At 38.0% G+C, this 26,960-nt stretch overlaps 1 protein-coding gene across 2 annotated transcripts in view; it reads right to left on the minus strand.

Moving 5' to 3' along the window:
- Window positions 1-3,630: 3,630 nt before the first annotated feature.
- The window catches only part of LOC124791936, a 43,258-nt gene continuing 19,928 nt past the window's right edge, over window positions 3,631-26,960 (minus strand). Inside the window, exons 3-6 of one of the 2 annotated variants that reach the window (XM_047257899.1) lie at window positions 24,091-24,313; window positions 14,404-14,526; window positions 9,161-9,580; window positions 4,512-4,645 (exon numbers count right to left, since the gene is read on the minus strand). In XM_047257899.1, coding sequence (XP_047113855.1) covers window positions 9,186-9,580; window positions 14,404-14,526; window positions 24,091-24,313 — 741 coding nt within the window. In that variant the 3' untranslated portion in view covers window positions 4,512-4,645; window positions 9,161-9,185. Of the gene's footprint in view, window positions 4,646-9,160; window positions 9,581-14,403; window positions 14,527-24,090; window positions 24,314-26,960 lie in introns of both variants that reach the window. The other variant, XM_047257900.1, reaches the window with a different exon arrangement.

Raw genomic sequence — 26,960 nt, forward strand, 5'->3', positions numbered from 1 at the left:
AATTATTGGAGGAAATTTTGGCATTATGCTTCATTCTTTCAAAAAATTAAGCTGTATCAAGCTTATTGTTCAAAATATAATATCAGTATTCATCGGAAACCCCTAAAATGTCAAATATTATATGTTTGGGCTTCGGTGTTCAGTCATAACAGACATAGTTTTGTAATATGTCATATACTGCAGTTTAGTGTATGTTAGGTACCAATACTCACAGCTATGATTTTTATAAATGGTACTGTGATATTGTCTACATGTATCAGGAGGAAACTTAAGAGAAAGTTGAATGTGCAATTTATGGTGCAAAACTTAGCACTGGACATGGGAGGACAAACCAATATTATAACTCATGGGAAATAAAGCAAAGCTATTCTTCTGTTGGTGTGCTGCATTCAATGCGTAACAAATATGGAAAAATGTATAGTGGCCAGAAGACTGGTTGAAGTCTCTCATCATGCCCTTCACAAGAAAGGGTCAATAAGGAACTGGTCCAACTACCAAACCATTGCTCTCATATCCCACAAAAGCAAAATTTTACTCTATATCTTGAACTAGCTTTTCAAGCCATACATTCAGCCTCGCAATTTCACATACCAAGTAAGTTTTGTTTAAGGCAAAAGAACTTGTGAACAGATTCTCAATACATGACAAATAATCAGGAAATCTTGGGAGTTCTATGTTCCTGTCATCATCTGGTTCTTTGACTATAGGAAAACTTTTGAATGTGTTGTCTGGGAAAAGTTGTGGCAGGTGTTTGCACTGCACCTCTGAAGTTAACTGCTGACAAGTCTGATTTCATAGGTGTTTCAAAAGATGTTGGACAATTGTGTTCTATCCCCCCCCCCCCCCCCCAATTGTACGATATCTATGCAGAACATGTCATTAGGAATGCTCTTGATGGATGGACTAAAGGCGTCTCAATTGGTGGTAAAACTATTAACAACCTCCAATTTGCTGATGATATCATGGTTTTAGCCAGCAGCAAATATGAACCTGCTGAGCAATTAACAAAAGTAAAAGACATTAATCTATCACAAGGATCAGGCCACAATCACCAAGTCCAACCTCATGTAACTGATCAGTGAGTACAGGTTCAACTCAAAAGGACCTATAAGTTGTGTATTCTTTCACCTATCTTGGGCCAACCATCTGCGACATGGAAAGTTATGAAGATTGGGAGACAGATCAGGCTATCAGGATTGGCTATGATTCAGCTCACCAAGCTCTGGCAGAACAGAGAAATAACAAACACCACAATGGTTGAACTTGTTGAAACACTCGAGTTTTCCGTCTTCTTTCATAGATGCAAGACAGAAACGCTTCAATCCAAAGACAAACAGGAGATCACAGCATTTGGGATTTCATGCTCATGCCCGGATGCTGCATATAAAATTGATTTAAAGAAAAAAAAATGACTATTGAGCAACTCAATATCTCCTTCACTTTTCTTCTTGTGACAACCAAAAAATTCTCCAGTTCTTTGGCTATATTTTGAGACGAGATGGACAAACCAGAAAAAAAATAATCATGGAAGGGAAGATCAAGGCCAAGAGCAGTGAATAGACAACTTGATCAAATCAAGCAGATATCTGGTCTACCTCTTCAGCAGGCTCTAAGAGCAGCTCATAACCATCCATGATGCAGACACTTGCTTCGGGGGGGTCACAACGCTCAGAAATGAGCACAAAGACTTGCGCTGGTGGTGGTGGTGGTGGTGGTGGTGATTCTTCAAAACAGGTCATCAACGCTTCAAAATAGTAACTACCTATTGCAAAAACATACATTAGACACCAGTGACTGTAATTGGGCACCCAGCAAGAAGCCATTGTAGATTTACAACCTGGTGCTCCACTGAAATTAAGCACTCTACATTTAAAATTTAATTCTGAGCCCCACTACCATCTTCCATTTTTTACACCGATTAAGTATTTTCAGTCCACAGCTCGTGGTAGCATTCTCGCTTCCCAAGCACTGGGTCCTGGGTTCGATTCCCGGTGGGTCAGGGATTTTCACCTGCCCCGAGATGACTGGGTGGTGGTGTGTTGTCTTCATCATCATTATTCATCCCCATTACAGTCAGACGAAGGCAATGGCAAATTTTAGAACCTTGCCTAGTACAGCAGTGCGTGTCTCCTGCATTGTTTCCCTACGCTCTCTCAAAAAGCATGGGACTTCATTTCCATTTTCAAGTATTTGCAATGCGAATAACATGTTACCTGCCAGAAAAAGAGTCTAGAACAATCCATGATGATCCTCTGAATCATTAGATCACAGTTTGCCGAACAACCAAAGTACTCAGCCAGTTTTATCATCTTAGGAAAGCAAGGAGGTCGTCCATATTTTTACTCATTTCAGGTTCTTGATTCTCAGAAGTGTTGGTAAAAAGCTTGTTTTGTTCTAAATAGTAGACTGCTTTCCTGCTCTCATTTCACTCAATTTTCTTGTGCCCTACATCCTCAGCTTTTCCAGAAAATATACCAGAAGAAAGTTTTGTCTTCTCCTCATGTATTAAAACAAAATCATCCTCCTGCTGGTTAGAAGCTACAGAATCTCATTCTACAAAGTTTAGAAGTTAATGAAAAATACTGGAGGATATGCTCTGCTTGAGTGTATGAAAAACATGCACAAATGCATGGAAAGCTTCGAAAGCCTATTTCTTACACTGAAATAATTGACAAGCAATAATGAAAGACAGAGAAAATAAGTACTTGAACAATCTTTTGTTTTGCAGTAAAAATACACGGTAACACAAATTTTGACAGAACTTTTTTCACAAAATGTAACAGACTTAATTAACACAAAATACAAACAGGTTATTCATATCGCAAAATTTGCCACTGCTAAAAAATTCAAATGTACAATTTCATAACATCAGTGTTTGTAAAAAACACATATGGAACCAAAACAGATTTTACATTTCTGCAGTTATAATGGTGAAAAATATTTGCAGGCAATCTTATAATCATTTACCTGGAACAAATATGAAACCTTAGTTTTTCTTCTTGTAAACTGGTTACAATATTGTACTAAAACAAAAAGTTAACACTGACAGTTCATGTAGAAACATGCCAAAATGCATGTAAATCAACTGAGTATTCTTTTTGAAGTATACACAGCTCCCATCTTTCATTACATAAATACTATCATTATCTATACATTAAAGCTAAATTTCCTTAAATTATCCAAAACCATCTCTTCCTTGCTCAATTATAATTTATGATACTTATAAGTTCATTCCTGGCAAATATATCAGAATTTACAAATATTTACATCAGGCTACCTTTATAACAAATCTGTAAAAATATCCTGCAAATATAAAACTTTTACAAAATATATATTTTTGTTTTATGTGATCTGTACACTAAGTGTATCAAAACACAAAGTGATCCACACACTGTCTAGTCTGTAAATAAAGTTACAAATCACTTTTCTATGTACATGGGTTTTCTTCAAAGGGCACACATTGAAAATAAGGTAATTCCTTCGGACACAGAGGAAGGGAGGGGGGGGGAGGGAGCGAGGGAGGGAGCGAGGGAGGGAGGGGGGAGGGAGCGAGGGAGGGAGGGGGGAGGGAGCGAGGGAGGGAGGGGGGAGGGAGCGAGGGAGGGAGGGGGGAGGGAGCGAGGGAGGGAGGGGGAGTGGAGAGAGAGAGAGAGAGAGAGAGAGAGAGAGAGAGAGAGAGAGACCTAACCACAAGCAGATTCAGAACAGAAGTAATTAATAATACTTGTAATGGGCAGAATTTAGCTTGCCCTCTGCTGCATATTTATATTTACATAATTATGTATTGATCATAAATTATTGCATCCCCATGCTCATCTTTTATTAAGTAGTTTGATCACATTTTCTATGGTACTGAAAAACAGTTCTGCTTGTTTCAATGGCTGTATGGTGGAAAATAAAATACTTAAAACAACTGTTCCTTTGTTAACAGTTTGTGAAAACCGCACAGACCACCACTGTGCACACAAGAGACACAGAATATGCCTGCAACAAATTCTTACAGAGTGTTGAAATTTGAAGTATGGCCCCTAATAAATCTGTCCAAATAGTTCAGTTTCTGATAAGTGTGCATCTCAGCCTTAAGCTGCATGTGAATCTTCAATCACACTTTACAAGTTATTTTACAGTATCAGCAACTTCATAATTAATTTTCTCCTTACAATCAGGTGGTTTTAATTGACATTTTCTTTGAGCTTTCCTCTCATACTTCCAATTAGCCAAGTACATGCTAATGGTACTAGAAGACAAGCCCTCAAAATGACATCATCGAAGAGATTTTTTGAAATTACAGAAAATGAAAACAGCATATTTGAAAACACAAACAAAATCACATCCCTTGTGGTAATCAAGAATTGCATTATATTTTCACTGCACTAAATACAAATAACTATGAATAAAAGCAGTTCTGAAAAATTGGAAGACATATCATGGCGAAAGGGATGTTTAAAATAACACTACATAATAATTATTATAATAAGGTCTAACACAATTTTGATTTTAAAAACTCAGATCTTCTCTACTGCAACAAAAGTATGAAAACTCACAACAAGAAATTGAGATTTTATCCCTGAGTATCCTTTATGTAAAATTCTCTTCAAGTGAATGTTCTCTTCCATCCTTTCGTCACTGAAGCATACACCAACACCTAAAATATTAATTATTGCTCTTTCTACAACAAAGATGTAACAGAATACTACTGTTTCACTGCCATTAATGGAAAATGTACTGATGGCACAACTTTGTAAACCTGTTATATTTGTAAATAAATTACAAGTCATGTTGTGGGATAAAAACTGTACCTACTGACTCTTGAATCAACATGATTGAAATGTCTTTTGAGTAGCGTACCAAATAAAATTTTCTATTTCTACATGACATTAAAGGAAATGTTTAAATTATAACAAGCTACAACATGTATGTTGAAGCCAAAACTGTTTCAATATTTGGTCAATAGTACAGACAAGACTTGAACATACAAGAAATAAAAAATTAAATACAACTTCACATATGTAGAATAGGTCATACAGAGAGGAATGCAAGAAAAACTATGACTGGTCCTGAACAAATGTAAACAAACAGTAATAAATAGAACCAGTGTGCCGGAGGTGATAACAGATATGTGAACATTTTTAGTTGCAGACAGTTCCCACTAGACTGAAATCTGGTATCAAGCCCTCGTAAGAACATGGCTTTGATTTTAAACAGTTTCTCAAAGCACACATCCCACTAAAGAGTATATAAATTTCATCTCAGTAATGATACAACTGTTTTAATGGGCCCTCGCTGTGCAATGTGCAGAGCTTACGTGAATCTGCTGCTGAATAAGTGCTACTTTTAACTAAGCAACTTTGCACAACCACATCTCTATAACATGTTTCTAGTTTCTGATTTTCATTGTTTTTTCATTCAACAAAAAATCTGTTTACTAGTTGCATGAAAAGAGGTAATATCTTAAGGGTATGGCTCTGACCTCCTTCACGGTAGTTACTTCTCACAATCCAAGGTCACTGCTGCTCACCATCATATCTGTGAAATTATCTTTGAGCACACTTTTTCAATGTCACATCATCACAATGATCAGGGCAACTGTGGTAATTATATGCCAAAAGCAGTTATTAAAGGCACTGTTCTTTATATATTTCAGTTCTTTTAACAGATCAACCTGTGATACATTGTAAACTAGGGTGACCAAGCTATTGTTGGACAGAGTGTAGCCAACATCACTTTGCAAATTCCTTAAGTAGCCACTGTGAACCCTGTAGTTTTATGTCCTCTTATATTTTCCCTTTCACCTCGTTTTGTTTGTTTCAAAGAGGGAAACATGAAATTGCAGAAGGATTCATTCTGTTAGTGACAGATTGGATCAGCCATGACAATATTTTTCTCACGAGTATAATTCTTAATTTAAGTCTTGGAATTATAAACTACATCTTAAAAATAGATACTCTCAGAATTATACAGCACACAAGATAACACTCTCTCTCTCTCTCTCTCTCTCTCTCTCTCTCTCTCTCTCTCTCTCTCTCACACACACACACACACACACACGATATATTCAGACAACTACATATCAAAAAATACTGAGCAAGTACAGAAAGCACCACAGAGATAATCGGTAACAAATAATTCCTTAAGACAATACAAAACTATAAAATATTCAATAAACAATGTCAACTGCCACCAAGGAATTTAAAACACACACACACACACACACACACACACACACACACACACACACACACACACACACACAAAAGTACTGCCTAATCTCCAGATTCTCAAGTCTTTATTTCACTGATGACAATGCTCTCCCCCAATGCTCTCCATGAGTGATCAAAGAAATACCCCTCTAAATTGTTAAAACCAATAGCTGTTGTGTCACCTCATCTGATAACTGCAGTGCAATTTGCAACTGACAGCTGAATGCTTTCATCGTGCAACAATCCTATATGGTAGTTAACCAACAACATTACTGGAATTAAAAATTCCTCACTGTTAAAAAAAAGGTATTTCCGACACTGTGCTCCATAGAAACTATAATAATTATAATAATAATAATAACAATAATAATAATAATGACTCCAGCGCTTAGAGTATCTTTAGATCAATAAATCTCTAGCATCCCCCATAGCTTTGCTTTCTGAGTAAAGGATCCTACTGAGCTGGCCAAAGGAAAAAATCTGGGACTATTAATGCATTTAGCTATGCCACGTAATAAAAGAGGCAGCTTGCAACCGGAATGATTCATCTACATTACTTTTAAACGGTGACCTTTCATTTTTTGATGGTTCAACATGGCAAGTGTTTAGTACTAGGCAAAATTAATGTAGAGTAACTTCCAGAAAAGATGATAAGACTCTCGAAATCTATAATTCATTTACAAGTCTCTTCATGAAGGAACGCGAGTTTTCAACTTTAAAATTCTCATTTTGAACTGTACCTTTGTATTGCATGGGATTGGCTGATTCCCCACATAAACGGAAGTAATGTCAGAAATCTGATGACCACTGTGCTTCTATATTGTAATCCTATTGTATCTCTCATTTAAGCACTCAGGGGAAAAAGATCACTGGACATACACCTGACTGTTTCAAAGGGAATTTTTAATTTACAAATATCCTTCCACTTTAAGTACCATCAAAACTGGAAAATGGCACTAACATCTTAAGTTGCCATCAGACAATAATTACTTAAACAAATGCCAACAATATCAATGATAGCTACATCATAAAAATTACCCTTATGTACACTCCAGAAAACAAAAAATTCTGCAGATCCAAAACATATAACTATCTACGTATTAACCCAAATAATATTCTTCAAAAGAGTTTCCTATCACTAAAAGCTCTTAGAGAAGTGACATCCTTAAGTGTGGTGAAACAAAAGTGTAATCAAAACCAAAATTAACTAACAAGACATTTTGGAATGAATCAGACATTGCAGAAAGTATACCCAACATCAGAGTACCTATATTATACACGAAGAGAAAATAAGATCAGGTATAACGTCTGAGTGACTCCATGGCAACCAAAAATAATATAGTCACTTTGATACACATGTTTGTTAACATTAAAACAGTATATATGGATGGGCAGGTGTGCATGTGCACACATGTATGCAGAAGGAAATTCAGCATGTATAACAGTGTACACATCAAATGAAGGAGAAAATATACCAAAGGAAAATATTTAGGAGCTAAAACTTTCCAAGAACAAGGTCGCTATCAATAATTAAAACTCTTTCCAATTATTATGTTTTCTACTGTCCATCAATACCAGATGTTGCTGTTTACATACTAACCTCTAAGCTGAAAGGAAGGAAATATAAACAATATCTAACAATTGTATTTGGATGTTTCTCATCCCTAAATGTGAATGTTCTTATAAACAAAGGGGTATTCTCCATTTAAACGTTTGCAGGTATGTAATGCTGACACTACTCAGAAATGTTTTACTGAAAATGTAGGCAAGATCACATTTTTGCCACATATTTGGATAAGAGTTTTTCCATAGCACATTTGTCAAAGAATGGGTAAGTTTCTGCAACTGATTTTATCATATTTCCAAGAAAATGCCATGAGCTTTTGCTGAACACTGCAAGTGTAACGAACTTACAATTTACATTAACACCACAGCAGATTTTATTTTATACATTTTAACAAGCAGAGATAATATTCAATCTGAGCTCAAAGATGATCACAAACCCAAAGCGAAGCTAAAAAACGATTCTGAGTCTCTGAGACACTGAAAAAGAGCATTTTGACTGAAACAATCTTAAACCATTGATTTACTATTTCTGGCCACCACGTATCGACGAATTATCAGCAGTTATAATACTTGTGCCCAAGTAAAATTACACAATGCCAAATACTGGGTGATTCAAAATTCCTATTACAGGCTTCTAGGGGTTGCAGAGGAGACAAACTCCTCATGGTATACACAAAGCGGAGATAATGAGTTCTGACTTGTGTGCTATAGGAGCACATGAATATTTTGAGTACTTGTCCTCGGGCTCTCATCTGTGTCCTCTTCAGTGTTGAAAGTGCAGCATGTCCATGGAACATCACAGCCAAACCACCTACTTTCAAAAGTGCCAATTTCTTTCAGCCGTTGTTGTAGTCAGATAAAGGTGTTATGTGGCGTCAGAATTACAACAGGGACTGACGACAGTGCCCAATTCTCAACTTCTGTGCATACCATAACAGCTGAAGATTTGGAAGTTATCTGCTCTTCAAACTGATTTTACTACCAAACACTGAATTCCTGGGCACTGATTCCTTTTGAAAACTTTATCTACTAAGACCCCTCCACAACCCCTAGAAGCTTGTAATAGGAATTTTGAATCACCTTATATAGGTTTCATAATCTCCAACATAAATGTTCCTGAAAACTGGTCATTACAAACTTCAGATTACATGCTGCCTCTTTTCTTCATATGCTATAAAGGCCATACATTCAAAATTCATATTCTATAACTAACTTCATAGCAGATCTGTAAAACTAGATAGCATAATCACAAGGTTGCAACCTCATACATATCAATGAAAAGAGATAACAGGAAAGTGACATGATGATGATAAAAATGGCATATGATGTCTCAAACTGCTGCTTTGAGAACATGAGATGCGAAAGTGTTTGATTCTTAGATTAATTTGATTCACCTCATCCAGAGTCAGTGCACATGCTTCATCGTGATGGAAAGAGCGACTCGTAAGATGGTGGGAGGTCTTTGTCAGCTGCCAGATGTGCTGGAGGTGCTGATGGTGGCAAAGTAGCAACAGACTCAACCATCACAGATGTGGGGGGAAACTGAGATTGTGCATGTCCTGAACTCGACGATGTACGACCAAGAGGGCTACTTCCCCGATTGTAGGCAAGATGTTCTGCAAGTGCACCCGATTCAGCTGCTGAGACTGGAACTCGCTGGTGTGGAGCACTCCAGCAAGCTTTGTGACATCGTCGTAATACCCAGATGATTACAAGGAACAGCACAAATGCCAGGAGCACTGTTGCAACGGCACCGAGCACCACCTTTGTGCCTAGTCCGCTCTTAGGCACCTTGGGTCCATCATCATCGTACTCTGCAAGATACAACACCTTACAACAAGAGCCTGAAAATTTCATGAGCTAGACATTTATTCAATTTTTCCAACTATAATGCTTTGTAGCTTAAAGTGCAAAATTACAAATTTTGACTTTTTTCTCATTTTTGTCTAGAAGCCAGATCAGTTTCTTACTGAACTAAGTACCTTAATCAGTTCCACTTTTGTTTTATACTTTAACAACAGGGGCTCTAACTCATCTAGACATTCTCATATAAATTGCTCTCTATGAAAAATTTTCTTTCACTTCAACCCTGAAGAAACTTCGGAAACAGCCTATACACAACATTTGACACTGATGCACTCTTTCCCCATCCTTTCCTTACATGTCATGATTTTGAGAGGCTCTGGGAAGTACACACACACACACACACACACACACACACACACACACACACACACACACACAGAGAGAGAGAGAGAGAGAGAGAGAGAGAGAGAGAGAGAGAGAGAGAGAGAGAGAGAGATTATGAGTGACTTAGCAGATAGCAGATTGGAAAGTGTTGGCTATTGTTAACAATGGCATACCATAAAACTCTCTGCTAGCCACTTTCTTGTCTTACAGTGCTGATTACCCCCCTTAACACAAAGCATTCTAGTTTCCTACCACCCACCAAGTTATAGCCGAGTATGCACTGGGGGAGCATTTTCACTTTCTGCACTAAGAGCAGTGTTTGGGAGATCCATGCAGTTGATATGCAAAACAGGAAAAACATATTTTCAACAGCAGAGAAAAAACAAATCAAATACAAATATGACAAAAACAATACATCGCTGAAAAAAATTTTGAAGTCTCTATGATTTCTATCTTTAGCATTGTGAGGTTTTCTTACCACACAGCAAGTGAAAGTGCTAATAAGAGCCAGATAACGAAATCTCGAAGACATGTTGGATGAGAAAATGTTTTCATTCAGTGGATGCACCAGGCTAGATGTGTTAATTTCTTCATGATGACAAGTAATCCAAGTGAAGGTACCAGACTGTGAGAGTAATATGAAAGAATACAATTTTAGAGTCTGATAAGTCTTGCACAGTGCAAAATGCAAATGATGCTGAATCTGAACAATAACTGACTGACAGTATTGGGAAACTGAGGATGCTCATTATTGGTAAAGCAGCAAAACAAAATTGCCATGAAAGTATCCAAACCAGTGATGAGGCTGGATGAGAGTATTTCAACTTACTGTATGTCCTCTAGAAGGGGGAAATATTGATAGCAGTAATCCTGATAATAAAGACAATCAGGAAATCCACAAAAAATTCAGTATCAAGCACTTGCCAAGATTTTTGTTTTCAATTAGTGATAGTGTTATAACATCCAAGATATAGGATATTGATGCAATAATAAATGTTTTTGCAGTTATTTAATGGTGCAGAATTTGAAACTGACTTTGAACTGACATCAGGACCTAGTAACAATTCTATAAATCATGAAACAATTATACTCAGAAATTAGATATGGTACCTTCCCCTTTTTACACTGACAAGATGTGTTGAATGTAGTGACATATGCAGTTGTAGTTACAATGTTTTCTTTCCATGCGCTATTTTTTAAATTTTTCTATAGCTGATTAAAGTAACAAATGATGAAAACTCATTCACGTAAGATACGCAAAAGGCTTAAGCCACAAGGAATCTGTGAATATATCCAAGACATTCTTCTTTCATTTCTCCTCCTCCCCAATCTTCATATCACCTCCAACCCCCATCAGCCACCCTGCAATTACCACCATCTCTTAATCAAAAAAATTATTTATTCAATGAAGTTTACAATGTCTATGAAAGAATATAACTTGCACTGTTGAAGCAATGAAACATGACAACAACAATTGTCTGCAGTAATAAGAAATCAATTCACAGACAGGTGGCACAAACAACTTCCTTCTGTTAGATTATCTTGATGACTAAGGCATCCGCCCATGAAGTTAAATAAAACAAATTTGTCAAAACTTGAGTACCATAGATTCCATATCAACAACAAGATTAATGCTAGTTAAAAGAAAGAAGAAAAAGAGTACTGTACAGTGCTGCATTACTGTTGTGTGTTAAGCTGTTGCCAAATGAAAAACAACGAAAAAAAAAATTACAAAAAAAAAAAAAAATTGAAATTCAATCTGCATAAGATGCCACTTCACTAATATTTTTTTAAAAAAATAACAAGTGGATAGCGGTATAAACTATTTCACTACAGTTATTACTGGTTTTCTTATAAACAGCCCCTGAAGTGGTAGAATGGTGCTACATGAAACACGAAAGAACCACAGTGTAAAGAGCACATTTAGGCATGTGTGTCTATGAACTGTCTGCATGATTCTGATGAACTCCTGTGGCTAGCAAGATCCTGTTTCTCTCTCTCTCTCTCTCTCTCTCTCTCTCTCTCTCTCTCTATCTATCTATTCGTTTAGTCGGTTCTGACTCTCTGTGACCCCATGAACCAAATCATGCCACTTTTTCCTGTCTTGCACTTTCTCCCATAGACCTTCCAGGTTGGAACACATTACTTCTGTGATGCCATCAATCCATCTCATCTTCTGACGTCCTCTTCTAGTTCCTTCAATCTTCCCCAGCATTAATGTGTGTTTCCCCCCCCCCCCCCCCCCCCAGCGAGGCATGCGTTCGCATTGTGTATCCAAAGTAAGTCAGCTTTTGTTTTAACATTAGACCTTCCAGGAAGAAATCTGGTTTTATTTGATCCAATATTGATCTGTTGGTTCTCTTTGCACTCCATGGAACTCTTAAGAAGTTCCCTCCAACACCACAATTTGAAGGAGTCAATTTTTCGCTGTTCAGCCTTTCTAATGGTCCAGGTCTCACATCCATACATCACAACTGGAAAGACCATAGCCCTCACAATACGGATCTTTGTTGCTAGTGTTGTATCTCTGGACCTTATAACCTTGTCAAGGTTTGACACCGCCTGTCTACCGAGCAACAGGCATCTCCGGATTTCATGGCTGCAGTCACCATCAGCAGAGATCTGGGAACCGAGATAACAATGTGGTCACTACCTCCATGGTTTCTCCTGCTATATCCCACAAATTGGTAGGTGTAGTTGCCATAATTTTCGTTTTCTTCACATTCAGCCTAAGACCGGCCTTTTCACTTTCGTCTTTCACCTTCAGCAAGAGTGTTCTCAATTCTTCTTCACTTTCTGCCAACAGGACCGTATCATCCGCGTACCTGAGGTTGTTTACATTTATTCCAGCTATTTTAATTCCTGTTTCTCCTTCATCTAGCCTCGCATTCCTCATAACATGTTCTGCATACAGATTGAATAAGTAGGGTGACAGTATGCAGCCTTGCCGGACCCCTTTCTGAATCTTTATCCATTTCGTTGTTCCATACATGTTCTCACCGTGACTTCTTGGTCAAGGTATAAACTCCATATCAGATGAATGAGGTGATCTGGTACACCCATGTTTTTCAGTACGTTCCATAATTTGTTGTGATCGACGCAGTCAAAGGCTTTGGCTTAGTCAATAAAGCAGAGGTACACATCTTTCTGGAATTCTCTTGCTTTTTCAATAATCCACCGAATGTTAGCAATTTGATCTCTAGTTCCTCTTCCTTTCCTAAATCCAGCTTGTTCTTCTGGTAGCTCTCGATCTAGATATTGGCGAAGTCTATTTTGTAAGATTTTCAGCATAACTTTGCTAGCATGTGAAATAAGTGCGATTGTTCGGTAATCTGAGCATTCTTTAGAAGTTCTCTTCTTTGGAATGGGGATGAATACTGATCTTTTCCAGTCTTCTGGCCACTGCTGCGTGATCCATATTTTTTGACATATTGAGTGCAGCACTTTCACAGCATCCTTTCCAGTGACTTTAAACAATTCTGCTGATATTTCATCATGTCCACTAGTTTTGTTATCAGCCATATTTTCAAGGGCCCACTGGATTTCGCTCTCCAAAATACCTGACCCTAGTTCTGAATTAACATTAACATCAGCAGTAGGAGCCCTGTCATTATGCAGTTCTTCCTTGTATAGGTCTTCTACATGTTCTGCCCATCTTTACTTAACACCCTCTGCTTCACTCAGATCTTGTCCATTTCTATCTTTTATCATTCCAATTTTTGCCTGGAATTTTCCTTTAATTTCTCTAATTTTCTTATAAAGATCTCTTGTCTTCCCCATTCCGTTACTATCTTCAACTTCCTTGCACTGTTCATTAAAGAACATATTTTTATCTCTTCTAGCTAAATTCCGAAAATCTTTATTTAATTCAAACATAGCTGATCTATCTCCTTATCTGTCCTCAATAAAACATTTGTGAGCAGACTGGATGTCAACTCTGTCCCGTTGCCAGTATCCAGGATACCATGGACTAATTATAAAAGTGATGGGCCAACTTGCTACAGAGAGGATATAATAGCTTTGTGACACCCTTCCCAACCAAACCTGTGCATGTATACAGGTAAAAAGGCATGCTGCAACACCAATAAGGGGCTCATACTGCCATGTTATTTGTAAATTTGACTCAATTTTGCAGTCACTGAAAAAATATTATGTACACTCTCAACCTGTGGAGTTTGATTTCATTTCCTCCTCCCCTCATAAGAACTTCACTGTTTTTGTTAGACAGTGTATTTCATGAGTGTATTTTATGATACGCGATTATGGTCTGTGGACCGAAACTGACTGTATTTAAAAAAATAAAAATGCCACCTCTTGGCAGTCAGTTGTAAATGTGGGGCACCATCTTAAAATGTACAGAAGAAGAATTACAGGCAAAATGAAGGGGAATTGGATGTGAGTAAGTTTGGTTTAAAAATAGACTTGCAATCAAACCAGTGAGACATACCTCCAAATGTGCAGTGCTCATCTAGACAACTTCCATACGGGCAGTTCACTATACTATCTGATTTGAATTCCTCAGGTATGCACTTGTCTTCTGCACAAACAAAAGCGTTCCGAGAAGAACAGGCTAGAAAAGTGAAGGAAGGATATTAGAGCAATAGATAAAAAGAGTGCTTAAATTGGTTTACAAACTGAACAACAACACAGTATACATATATCATTAATGTGAACAAATATGTGCTTTTTACAACATAGCTGAAACAAACATCATCTGAACAGGCACATTAATACCTCAACTTTTTCCATTTCATCCAAACTGGAGGACAGCAATTTCTATGTAACTTCTTTTTCTTGTACCTTTGTCCCAAATCAGCACAGGTCGACATGGTTAATTTAAGGATTGGCCAGATTTAAACAGCTATATTGTAGTTATTAGGAACTTCCATTAATCAAAAGAGGATGAATTGCTCTTCTCACATTCTTTGCATGCATCTTAGTTGAAACCAATGTGTTATGGACAAGTCACTAACAGAAGTTGTTATTTATTTATTTTTGGGTGGGGGCGCATAAGAGATTTGTGACTGTATACATATATACAACATAGCTTAAGATTGTGTAGGTGAGTAACAGGCATGCTGTTATATACTTCTACCACAAGTAGACTAGTGTACGAATAACACTATCATGACACCAGTAATCCTGAAACTTCAATTTTTGCCATATTTCAATAACCATAGCAAATGAGAAGTTTCGTTCCAAAAACAAAGCTATGACATGCTTTCGAGTAATTCTTAATACAATGTTCGGTAAACTCATCAATAATCCTAATCCACACATTCTTTGTTTTGTTACTGCATGTTTAAGGAAATTTCAAATGATGTACAATCGATATCTGCTAGTAGCCCTGACAGTTTTTTTAAGTCATTTTGCACTAGACTCATAGTTCATCACAATCAGCAGATTGGGCCTCAGCACCCAAGAGCTTAAATATTTTATTAGTCTGTATATTGTCTCAGTGTCTCCTCTGTGTGGTGAGCGGCAATCTATCCTTTCTATATAGTTGTTATTCCATCCTGGACTTTCCAATGTTTGATTTAGTTCACAATAATCAATGGTTATGAATACACACTTACTAGTCAGTCTCTAAGGACATATTTCTGGATGAGTGAATTACTTTCCCACCTCTTCTGCACTGTACTTAAAGAGAATTCTTAATGAAAATGTTAACTTGCTGAACTTAAGTAACATGTTACATCAATCAAGAGTAATTCATTATCGTGGCCTGTCATATCTCTTTCTATAATTTTGACTGGCTGCTTCAGTTACTGAACAGACACCTTCCATGCTTTTAATGATGTTCTGTGTTCTTAAGTATTTTATCACATTTTCATTGGATTGCCTGGGCATTTTGTGCCAAGACGATGTACCTGTGTGTCTATCATTTGAAACACCATGTAAGAATACAAACTCAGGAGCTTAATCATGACTTTATAGGAGGGTGACATGGTTCCTCTTCAGATGTTCTTGTGTGATTTGCAAGTTATTTCTATTTTGATGCCAATGTTATAAAATGCAGTAAATTAAAAATACTTGCAAAGTAAGTGCTGAGGTGGAACCATGTTAACCTTCAGAAACTTACTTGACTGTAGATAAATTCAGCATATGCTGTGGCAGCAGCACCTGAACTTTACATCCTGTTATTTAACAACAGAAAATCCAGGATGGAATAATGACAATATTATGAAAAGGATAGATTGCTACTCACCATGCAGTGGAGATGTTGATACACTGACAGGCACAACAAAAAGATGCTAAACAAGCAAGCTCTTGGCCAAGGGACCTTTTTCTGAATTAGACAACACACACACACACACACACACACACACACACACACACACACACACACGCCACTATCTGGCTGCCGAGCCCACACTGTGAGCAACAGTGCATGATGGGAGAAGTAATTTGGGTGGGTGGGTGGGTGGATGGGTGGGTGGGTGGGTGGGTAGTGTGGGGGTAAGCAGGAGGCTGGGGTGGGGAGGGGGAAGGATAGCAGGCTATAGGTGGGGAAAGGTAAAGTGCTGCTTGTGGGAGCATACATGGACGGTGGAGAGAGCGTAAAGCAGCTAAGTGCAGTCAGAAGGTTAGACAGATAGTGAAGGGAAGCTGAAAAGGAGAGAAGTAAAGAGACTGGGTGTGTTGGGGAATAGAAGAGTGTGTAGAAGAGTTCCCACCTGTGTAATTCAGGAAAGCTGATGTTGGTATAAAGGATCCAGATGGTACAGGGTGTGCAGCAATCACTGAAATGAAGAATGCTATGTTGCGCAGCGTGCTCAGCAACTGGGTGGTCCAGCTGTTTCTTCGCCAGTTTGTCAATGGCCATTCATGTGAACAGACACCTTGTTAGTTGTCATGCCCACATTGAATATGGCAGAGTGTTTGCAACTTAGTTTGTAGATCACAGTTGATTTCACAGGTAGCCCTGTCTTTGATGGGATAGACGATGCTTGTGGCCAGACTGCAGCAGGTGGTGGCGGGAGGATGTATGGGACAATCATCCCTGTATGCTCCCACAAGTAGCACTTTACCATCCCCACCCCTACCTTGCTATCTCCCCCCCCCCCCCCCTCCCCCCTCTCCCTGCCCAAGCCTCTTCCAAACTCCCATCACCCATACTGTTTCTTCACGTGCTGTTGCATGTAGTTTAGCCTCAGCAGCCAAAGGCAGTGATCATGTGCCTGTCTGCGACTCACCATTACCACTATACGGTGAGTAGCAATCTATTTTTTTCATAATACTGTTCTCAGTTATTTGTTGGACGTATTCCAATCTCTGTCTCCTCCTGAGGTTTTTACCCTCCACAGCTCCCTCTAGTGCCATGGAAGTTATTCCCTGATGTCGTAACATGTGTTCTGCCATTCTGTTCCCTCTTCTTGTCAATGTTTTCGCTGATTCTATGGAGAACTCCTCATTTGTTATGTTATCAGTCCACTTACTTTTCAACATTATCTGTAGCATGGCATCTCAAAAGCTTCGAATTTCTTCTGCCCTAGTTTTCCCACAGCCCAGGATTACCACCAAACAATGCTGTGCTTATATGTACATTATCAGGAATTTCTTCTTCAAAGTAAGGTCTATGTTCGATACTAGCAGACTTTTCTTAGCCATGAATGACCCCTTTGTCTGTGCTAGTCTGTTTTTTATGTCCTCCTTGTTTCATAAGTCAATATCAATTCATATTATGTGCTCATTAGACTGTTCATTCCATCCAACAGGTCCTGTGATTTTTCTTCACTTTTACTGAGGATGGCAATGTCAGCAGTGAATCTTGTCATTTGATACCTTTCCATCCTGAATTTCGACCTCACTCTTGAACCTTTCTTTAATTTCTGTCATTACTTCTTCAACTAAAAGATTGAATAGTAGGGGCAAAACACTGCATCCGTCTTACACCCTTCTCAATCCAAACACTTCATTCTTGGTCTTCCAATATTATTGTTCCCGCTTGATTCTTGTACATACTGTGTATCACCCATCATTCCCTTTAGCTTGCACCTACTTTTTTTTTTTTTTTTTTTTTTCATAATTTCGGAGATCTCGCAACATTTTACATTACTGAATGCTTTTTCGAGGTCAACAAATCCCATGAAGTGTGTCTCGATTTTTCTGCAGCCTTGTTTCCTATTCTCAAGCACAATGTAAGAACTGCCTTTCTGGTGTCTTTACTTTTCCTAAAGACAAACTGGTCCTTATCTGATTGGTTTTTAACTTTCTTTTCCATTCTTCTTTACACTATTCTTGTCAGCAACTTGGATGCATGTGCTGTTAACCTGAATGTGCAATCTGCCCTTTCTATCTTCGGAATTGTTTGGATGATATTTTTCCGAAAGTTTGCTGCTATGTCGCCACTCTCAGATTCTACATGGCAACATAAATAGATGTTTGGATGCCATTTCAACCAATGATTTTAGAAATTCAGATGAAATACCTATTCTTTGTAATTTATTTGATCTCAAGTTTTCCTGGACTCTTAAATTTTGACTAATACTGGAGCGCCTATGTCTTCTATATCAACTTCAATTTCTTCTTCTATCATGTCATCAAATACGCCCTCCCACTCATAGAGGCCTTCAGTGTACTCTTTCTATCCATCCATCCTCTTTTTTTTTCTTTTTTTTCCCTTTGTGATCAGTCTTCTGACTGGATTGATATGACCTGTCAGGAATTCCTCTCCTGTGCTAATCTCTTTATCTCAGAATAGCACTTGCAACCTACATCCTCAATTATTTGCTGGATGTATTCCAATCTCTGTCTTCCTCTACCTTTTTTGCCCTCTACAGCTCCCTCTAATACCATGGAAGTTATTCCCTCATATCTTGACAGATGTCTTATCACCCTTTCCCTTCTCCTTATCAGTGTGTTCCACATATCCCTTTCCTCTCTTACTCCGCACAGAACCTCCTCATTCCTTACCTTATCAGTCCATCTACTTTTCAACATTCGTCTGTAGCACCACATCTCAAATGCTTCGATTCTCTCCTGTTCCAGTTTTCCTAAAGTCCATGTTCAAGTTTCTTCCTCAAATTAAGGTCGATATTTGATATTAGTAGACTTCTCTTGGCCATTGCTGGTCTGCTTTTGATGTCCCCCTTCCTTCATCAGTCATTGGTTATTTTACTGCCTAGTTAGCAAAATTCCTTGACCTCATCTACTTTGTTACCATCAATCCTGATATTAAGTTTCTCATTCCTACTACTTCTCATTACCTTCGTCTTTCTTCGATTTACTCTAAATCCATACTCTGTACTCATTAGACTGTTCATTCCGTTCAGCAAATCATGTAATTCTTCATCACTTTCACTCAGGATATCAATGTCATCAGCAAATAGTATCATTGATATCCTTTCACCCTGAATTTTAATTCCACTCCTGAACCTTTCATTTATTTCCATAACTGCGTCCTCAATGTACAGATTGAACAGTAGGAGCGAAAAGCAACATCCTAGTCTTACACCCTTTTTAATACAAATACTTCATTGGTCACCCACTCTTATTATTCCCTCTTGGCTGTTGTACATATTGTATATGACTCATCTCTCCCTATAGCTTACCCCTACTTTTCTCAGAATTTCGAACATCTTGCACCATTTTGCATTGTAGAACGCTTTTTCCAGGTCAACAAATCCTATGAACGTGTCTTGATTTTTCTTTAGTCTTGCTTCCATTATTAACCACAACGTCAGAATTGCCTCTCTTGTACCTTTACCTTTCCTAAAGCCAAACTGATCATCTAGTGCATCCTCAATTTTCTTTTCCATTCTTCTGCATATTATTCCTGAAAGCAACTTGGATGCATGAGCTGTTAAGCTGATTGTGCAATAATTCTCGCACTTGTCAGCTCTTGCCGTCTTTAGAATTGTGTGGATGATGCTTTTCCGAAAGTCAGATGGTATGTCGACAGACTCACATATTCTACACACCAACGTGAATAGTCGTTTTGTTGCCACTTCCCCCAATGATTTTAGAAATTCTGATGGAATGTTATCATCTTTTCTGCCTTTCTTGACCTTAAGTCCTCCAAAGCTGTTTTAAATTCTGATTCTAATTCTGAATCCCCTATCTCTTCTAAATAGACTCCTGTTTCTACTTCTGTCACCTCAGACAAATCTTCCCCCTCATAGAGGCTTTCAGTGTATTCTTTCCACCAGTCTGCTCTCTCCTACATAATTAAGTGGAGTTCCTGCTACACTCCTATTGTTGTCACCCTTGCTTTTAATGTCACTCAAGGTTGTTTTGACTTTCTTGTATGGACAATCATTTCTTTTTTGATGTCTTCACATTTTCCTGCAGCACATTTTGTTTTGGCTTCCTTGCACTTCCTATCTATTTCATTCCTCAGTGTCTTGTATTTCTCTCTTCCTGAGTTTCCCGGAACATTTTTGTAGTTCCTCCTTTTTTCAATCAATGGAAGTATTTCTTGTGTAATCTGGTTTCTTCGCAGTTACCTTCTTTGTAAATATGTTTTCCTTTCCAGCTTCCTTGATGGTCCTTTTTAGAAATGTCCATACCTCTTCAACTGTACTGCCTACTGAGCTATATATCTCGTCATTCCTTAGTACTTCCGAATCCTCCTCCTCTGCGTATTGATTCTTCCTGACTAATATCTTAAACTTCAGCCTACTCTTCATCACTACTATTTTGTGATCTGAGTGCTATATCTGCTCCTGGGTATGCCTTACAATCCAGTATCAAATTTTGGAATCTCTGTCTGACCATGATGTAATCTAACTGAAATCTTCCCGTGTCACCTGACCTTTTCCAAGTATACCTCCTCTTCTTGTGCTTCTTGAACAGAGTATTCGCTATTACTAGCTCAATTAGTCTTTCTCCTCTCTCATGCCTTGTCTCAATTCTATATTCTCCTGTAATCTTTTCTTCAACTCCTTCCCCTACAACTGCATTCCAGTCCCCCATGACTATTAGATTTTCATCCCCCTTTACATACTGTATTACCCTTTCAATATCCTCATACACTCTCTCTTCATCTTCAGCTTGTGACATCGCCATCTATACCTGAACTATCATTGTCGGTGTTGATTTGCTGTCGATTCTGCCACTGAACTGTTCACAGTAACACACTCTCTGCCCTATCTTCCTATTCATAACGAATCCTACTCTCGTCATACCATTTTTTGCTGCTGTTGATATTACCCTATACTCATCTGACCAGAAATCCTTGTCTTCTTTCCACTTCACTTCACTGATCCCTACTATATCTAGACTGCGCCTTTGCATTTCCCTTTTCAGATTTTCTAGTTTCCCTGCCACGTTCAAGCTTCTGACATCCCACGCCCCAACTTGTAGAGCATCATCGTTTCATTGATTATTCAATCTTTTTCTCATGATAACCTACCCCTTGGCAGTCCCCTTCCGGAGATCCGAATGAGGGACTATTTGTGAATCTTTTGCCAATGGAGAGATCATCATGACATTCTTCAATTACAGGTTGCATGTCCTGTGGATACACATTACGTGTTTCTAATGCAGTGGTTTCCATTGCTTTCTGCGTCCTCATGCCATTGATCTTTGCTGATTCTTCTGCCTTTATGGGCAGTTTCCCACCCCTAGGACAAGAGAGTACCCTGTCCACTCCTTCACCTTTTTTGACAAGGCCGTTGGCAGAATGAGGGCAACTTCTTATGCCGGAAGTCTTCGGCCGCCAATGCTGATTATTAATCAAAATTTAAGCAGCGGCTGGATTCGAACCCGGGAACGAAGACATTTTGATTATAATTCAAAGATGCTACCCCTAGGCCAAGAGTGCGATATCACTGGGTTTAACAGTGGAATTTCCATTGCACTCTTTATGTCACCACCCTTGCTTTTAATTTCACCTAAGGCTGTTTCAACTTTTCAATATGCTGAGTCAGTACTCACTGTGCACTGTATTAAAGTTTTTTTGCAACAGTTGGTAATAACGGCTTGAAAGGTTCTGTAGGTTGCCCAAGTACACAATACACTTGCTCTTTAGCTAGCTAGCAGAGCACATATGCCAAGAGAAGGGGAACAGGATTTTACACCATCATAGGGATGCTGAGTCCCTGAGCTCCCTACCACACAAATATGCAAAGTATGGTGTTGGAAATCCAGCTGAGGAAGACAGGAGGATCTTGGTCACCCTATTGTTAGTGCTATGTCCTGTCTTCAGATGTTGGAAAGCAACAACCAATTTTCCTGTCCAACCTATTCTAATGTGACACTTGAGTCAGCATATCTATCTTTAATACAGTGACTTCTTCAGAAGGGTGCCACAGATGCAACACAATGGAAGAAATCCACCCTCTTCATATCAAACCAGTTTCCTAGCTGTCCATCTCAATAGCTGAGTGTTCAGCATGGTAGAATGGCATCCAAGGGGGCCCAGGTTTGATTCACAGCTGCGTTGGGGATTTTCTTCGCTCAAGGACTGGGTGTTATGTTGTTTTCATCATCGTATCATTCCCATCATCATGCAAGTCGCCTAAGTGGCGTCAACTAAAAAGACTTGCACCTCCCGATGAGGGGTCCTAGCCACACAATATTTCATTTTCAGTTCCCTAGCAATGTGGTTACACGTACCTAACAGTACAAGCACTTGTTTCTCTGAGATACATAAAATGGGTTCTGCTTTGTCCAATTGTTAGCAATATTGGAGCTCTGACATACTATCTAATGATTCATTTAGCTTCTGTTTTGAGCCCTACTTTAAGGGAAATGTGAATACCAAATTTGCAAATCAGATGACTGTATAGATCAACCTAAGAATTTCAGCCTCAAATCAACAGGTGTGAGACTTAGTAGTACTGTAGTCTTTCTGTCGAGATGGCTGCCATAATTGAATGCTGTGCTTTGCAACTCATACGAATAAGTTATTCACACATGTGCTCACTTTGACCAATTTTTTACACAGGGACCAATATTGTGAACAAACAGAAGGTGTTGCAATGAATCAATGTCTTCCACAGTAACTAATGTTTATACTAATGTCATTGAGGATAAATCATTTCTATCAGACATTCTAAAGTGAAATTTGTATTTTGGAGGTATGTAGATAATATGAATTTTTCTCATTCTATCCTTTGTTTCACTATGGAAGTGGAAAAAAATGGAGAACTTCCTCTTGTAACACAATGGTTCATATAACAGATAATGGGTACTTGAGGTACAATGTGCTTCACAACCAACACATACTGACCAGTACTTATGAGATACTAGCCGTCTCAACACAGCAATGTATTACATACACTCATTCATAAAGGATATATCACATCCTGAGAGCTTATCAACAGATCATAGCCATCTTCCCTCTGTACTTGTTCAGAATGGGTATTCTAAATGGAAGATCCACCACTTGTTTCTACCAATATGGATTAAACATAGTGAGTGATCAAAATGTAAATGTATCTGATATACTGGGATATCATTACAGAATGAGTCAAAATATGTGTCAAAAATGATTTAATGAACAGAGACATGATCCAGCAGGAGCCATGGAAGTCAAATCCACTGCAACGATTTAATAGCCGCCGCCCCCCCCCCCCCCCCCCCCCGCCCCCTTTCACACACACTTCTGACACCCGCACATTTCTAGCAAGCTAGCATGTATAGTGTTTCACCACCACAGCTACCCACATTCTCACTTGAACATGACGAGCAGTTTCCGTGTTGAAATATTGTACAGTTTCTCTGATAGTGTCCGACACAATGCATGAGAACTTTTCAAGCAGTTACTATGTACAAATGTTCTCAAACCAGCAATAATAATAATAATAATAATAATAATAATAATAATAATAATGTCCAAATCAGGCACTATTTAAAGCACAATTTCACAATGTATCATAAAATACCCAAGCAGTGTTAGTAGAAAGTTACTGTAAATAACAGTGTACATTTATTTTCAACCTTATCACATAACAAGGATTAAAATAATAAATTACCCTCACCACTTACACAACTGGATTTTGCAAATCACCAAAACAATAAAAATTTAAAAGTTAACTGTTCAACAACACGGATTTCTCATTCAAGGAACATTTCACTTAAAAACAATTAGCAGCTACATAACCAGCATCAAAATCTTTAGTCTGTGACACAAGGTTTTTAGTAATAAAGTAAGCAAAAAAAGGAGAAAGAAAGGTGAAAAACTTACGAACAGAACGTGTGAATGCCAGTGAAAATGTAAGCTCCTCAGAGTTTGAAGACAGGGGCTCATTAGCCACATACACTTCAACTGATATTTCACCATCAGAATCCACAAAAGCTATTGGTATGGTATCTGAATAGGATTGTACTGCATTTCCATAAAGACGCTTTATTGCATTGACAGTCCCACAAATTTTCTCAGTCTTCATTCTTTTATCATCACCTGTGAGCTATAGGAAAACATGAAACTTAATACATCATTAAACTGCAATTATGAAACTAAACTGTTTCCCTCACCAGCTATTGTTATGCTATGCTACTGTTATGTTAGGAACAATTTCTATGCCTGTACATAACAACGTACTATAAAATGGAAATGCACTCAAGACTCCGTGACATAATAACCTCAGATATCTAATTTCACTCAACAAGCACAACATTTCTGAAAATAACAACTCTCTCTTCAAATTTTTCAGATCATGCCAAATGAGATTCCATAGCTGTAAACTCAATTTTTCACATTACAATTACATACTGTGTTTTTACAGTCTTCTTATTAACATTCTTCACAATAAATCTTAGGATCCCAAGTTCGAACAAAAATAATAGGTTATGGCAGCTGAAGAACAATGACATGATGGACAAGCACCTTCACTCATGAAATTTTGCACCAACTGAATAGAAATCAGTTTTGAAGAACTGAGAGAATAACTGATCACACTTGGAATAAAATATTTTTGCATCCTCTGGTTGTTTGTGAAAGTGGGGTTCTTTATGGGCTACTTTCTAAATTAAATACAAAGAACAAACTGTGTACCCAAAATCAGATTACGGAAGTGTTATTGCCATAGTTTTATAAAGAATGTTAAATATTCTGAATTTTATTCACAAAGTGTGAATTCAAAGTGACTTCACCTGTATTATTTATTGGGAACACATGAAAGTTTGTGTCAGACCAGCACAGATTTTCACGTGTCATCAATAAATAGTAAAGCTTAAGTCACTTTGAAATCATAATTTCCAAATAAAATTTCATAATATTTAATGAGCAGCTGTGGATCGTCATCAGTGTCTGTTCCTTCAGACACGCTCGTATCACTGAAGGAACATTGTATAATAACAATTGTAAACACAGACATTGTAAAATAAAATAATAAAATTACAATCAATGTTTTTAAGGCAAGTTAGTGGAAAAATTTTATAGTTTGACGGACTTCTGATACTATGGATGACAAACACTGGTCACTTTCTACTTCACTACTGTACCCGACAATGCTTTGCAACTGCTAAATATGTGTGGGAATTGAATGTTAAGTCCTGACCCCCCCCCCCCCTCCCCTCCCCTCCTCCTCCTCCTCTTCCTATTTCTGTCCACTTGCTCCTCTCTCTCTCTATCTTCTCCTTCCCCTCTCTATGTCCATTGCCTGCCCTCCTCCCCCAGTTCAACTCCTCTTTCCGCCTCTCACTGGCCTTGAGCATTGTGTATTGCTCTGACCAACAAAAACTTGATTGGGAACGGAAGTCGCTTAAAATAAATGAGTAAATCATTTGGGATCATTAGCATACATGGTGTATGAGATCTCTCTTGCTGCTGCTAACAGGTAGTATTACAAAGTTTTGCATAATACAGATTCTGTTATAGTATTTTAACCATAGGGTGATAAGCAATAAGACAAGTTTAATGCTTTCTGTTAAAAATGGCTATGATGAAGAAAATGAAACAGTACACCGCTGTGTATACAAATTTTGCTTGACATTATATGTAAGGAGGATGAATACATATGGGAGCAAGACTTTTGTTTAATGGTTTAAATGCCCTGGTATCATAGTTAAAACTGAATGCGAGAAAGAAAATGAAATTGCACTGATCACAGCGCAGCATTTTCTTTCTTGCAGTCAGTTTTAACATAAAACCTGTATATTGTTGTTTAATAAATATTTATCAAACATAGGTTATATTTTTTTAGTATCATTTAAAAATTTGAAGTAAATCAGTCAAGAATTTTTTGTGATTTTTGCTAATGTTTCCACTTTGTATATTATATATACAATATATAATAAAATATACAACCTGCATATACAATTATATATATTAAAAATATATAGCATAAGTTCATCCAAAGGCATGTAAAAATTGGAAGTAAATTAGTTAAGTACTTTCCGAGATTTTTGGTAACAATGTTAAACAACGACGACTTGTCTTCATATACTAGTATAGATGATGATCTACCCTCAAATACTTTTTCTCATTCAGAATGTGTTTTTTCTCATTTTGGAACAAACTTGGGTAGGTGGTTGAATACAACTCTCATTGAGTGGATCGCACACTGAACTGTAATACTTGCTATTAATGAGGAGTATGAAAACACTATTATCATTGTGTAGTCCACACACAAATATACTATCAATGAGGCACACTGAAAATTTTTTTTGAGTAATTACAATATATCTTAAACATAGTAATGTGGCTTCATGGAAATGTGAGAAAAAAAAGATGGCACCGGTCCAATTTTAGAATTTAACCCTTAAACGGGGTCAATGGAAGCGTCCGATTCCAGCCGTCAGCTTTGACCCATGACGTAAGGCTGTTGTGGTGTGTGACGTCTCGACGGCGCGGAATTTAGTTTGTGAGAGTGGCGTGTTTGTAGGTGTCATTTTGATGTGATCGGTGATGCTGTCTGGTGGTGTGTTTATGTGTTGTATGTTAGGTGATGTTTTTGGTTTAGCTTGCGTGTGTGGCGTGTTTATAGGTGGCATATTATTGCAGTCAGTGGTTCTCTCTGGTGGTGTCTTTATGGGTAGCGTGTTAGGTGGTGTATGGGGTTCATTTGCGTGGTAGCATTGCACGTGCATGGTATTGATAGTGACTATGCTTTC

Source organism: Schistocerca piceifrons, chromosome 1, assembly GCF_021461385.2.
Source record: "Schistocerca piceifrons isolate TAMUIC-IGC-003096 chromosome 1, iqSchPice1.1, whole genome shotgun sequence".
NCBI classification, from domain to species: domain Eukaryota; kingdom Metazoa; phylum Arthropoda; class Insecta; order Orthoptera; family Acrididae; genus Schistocerca; species Schistocerca piceifrons.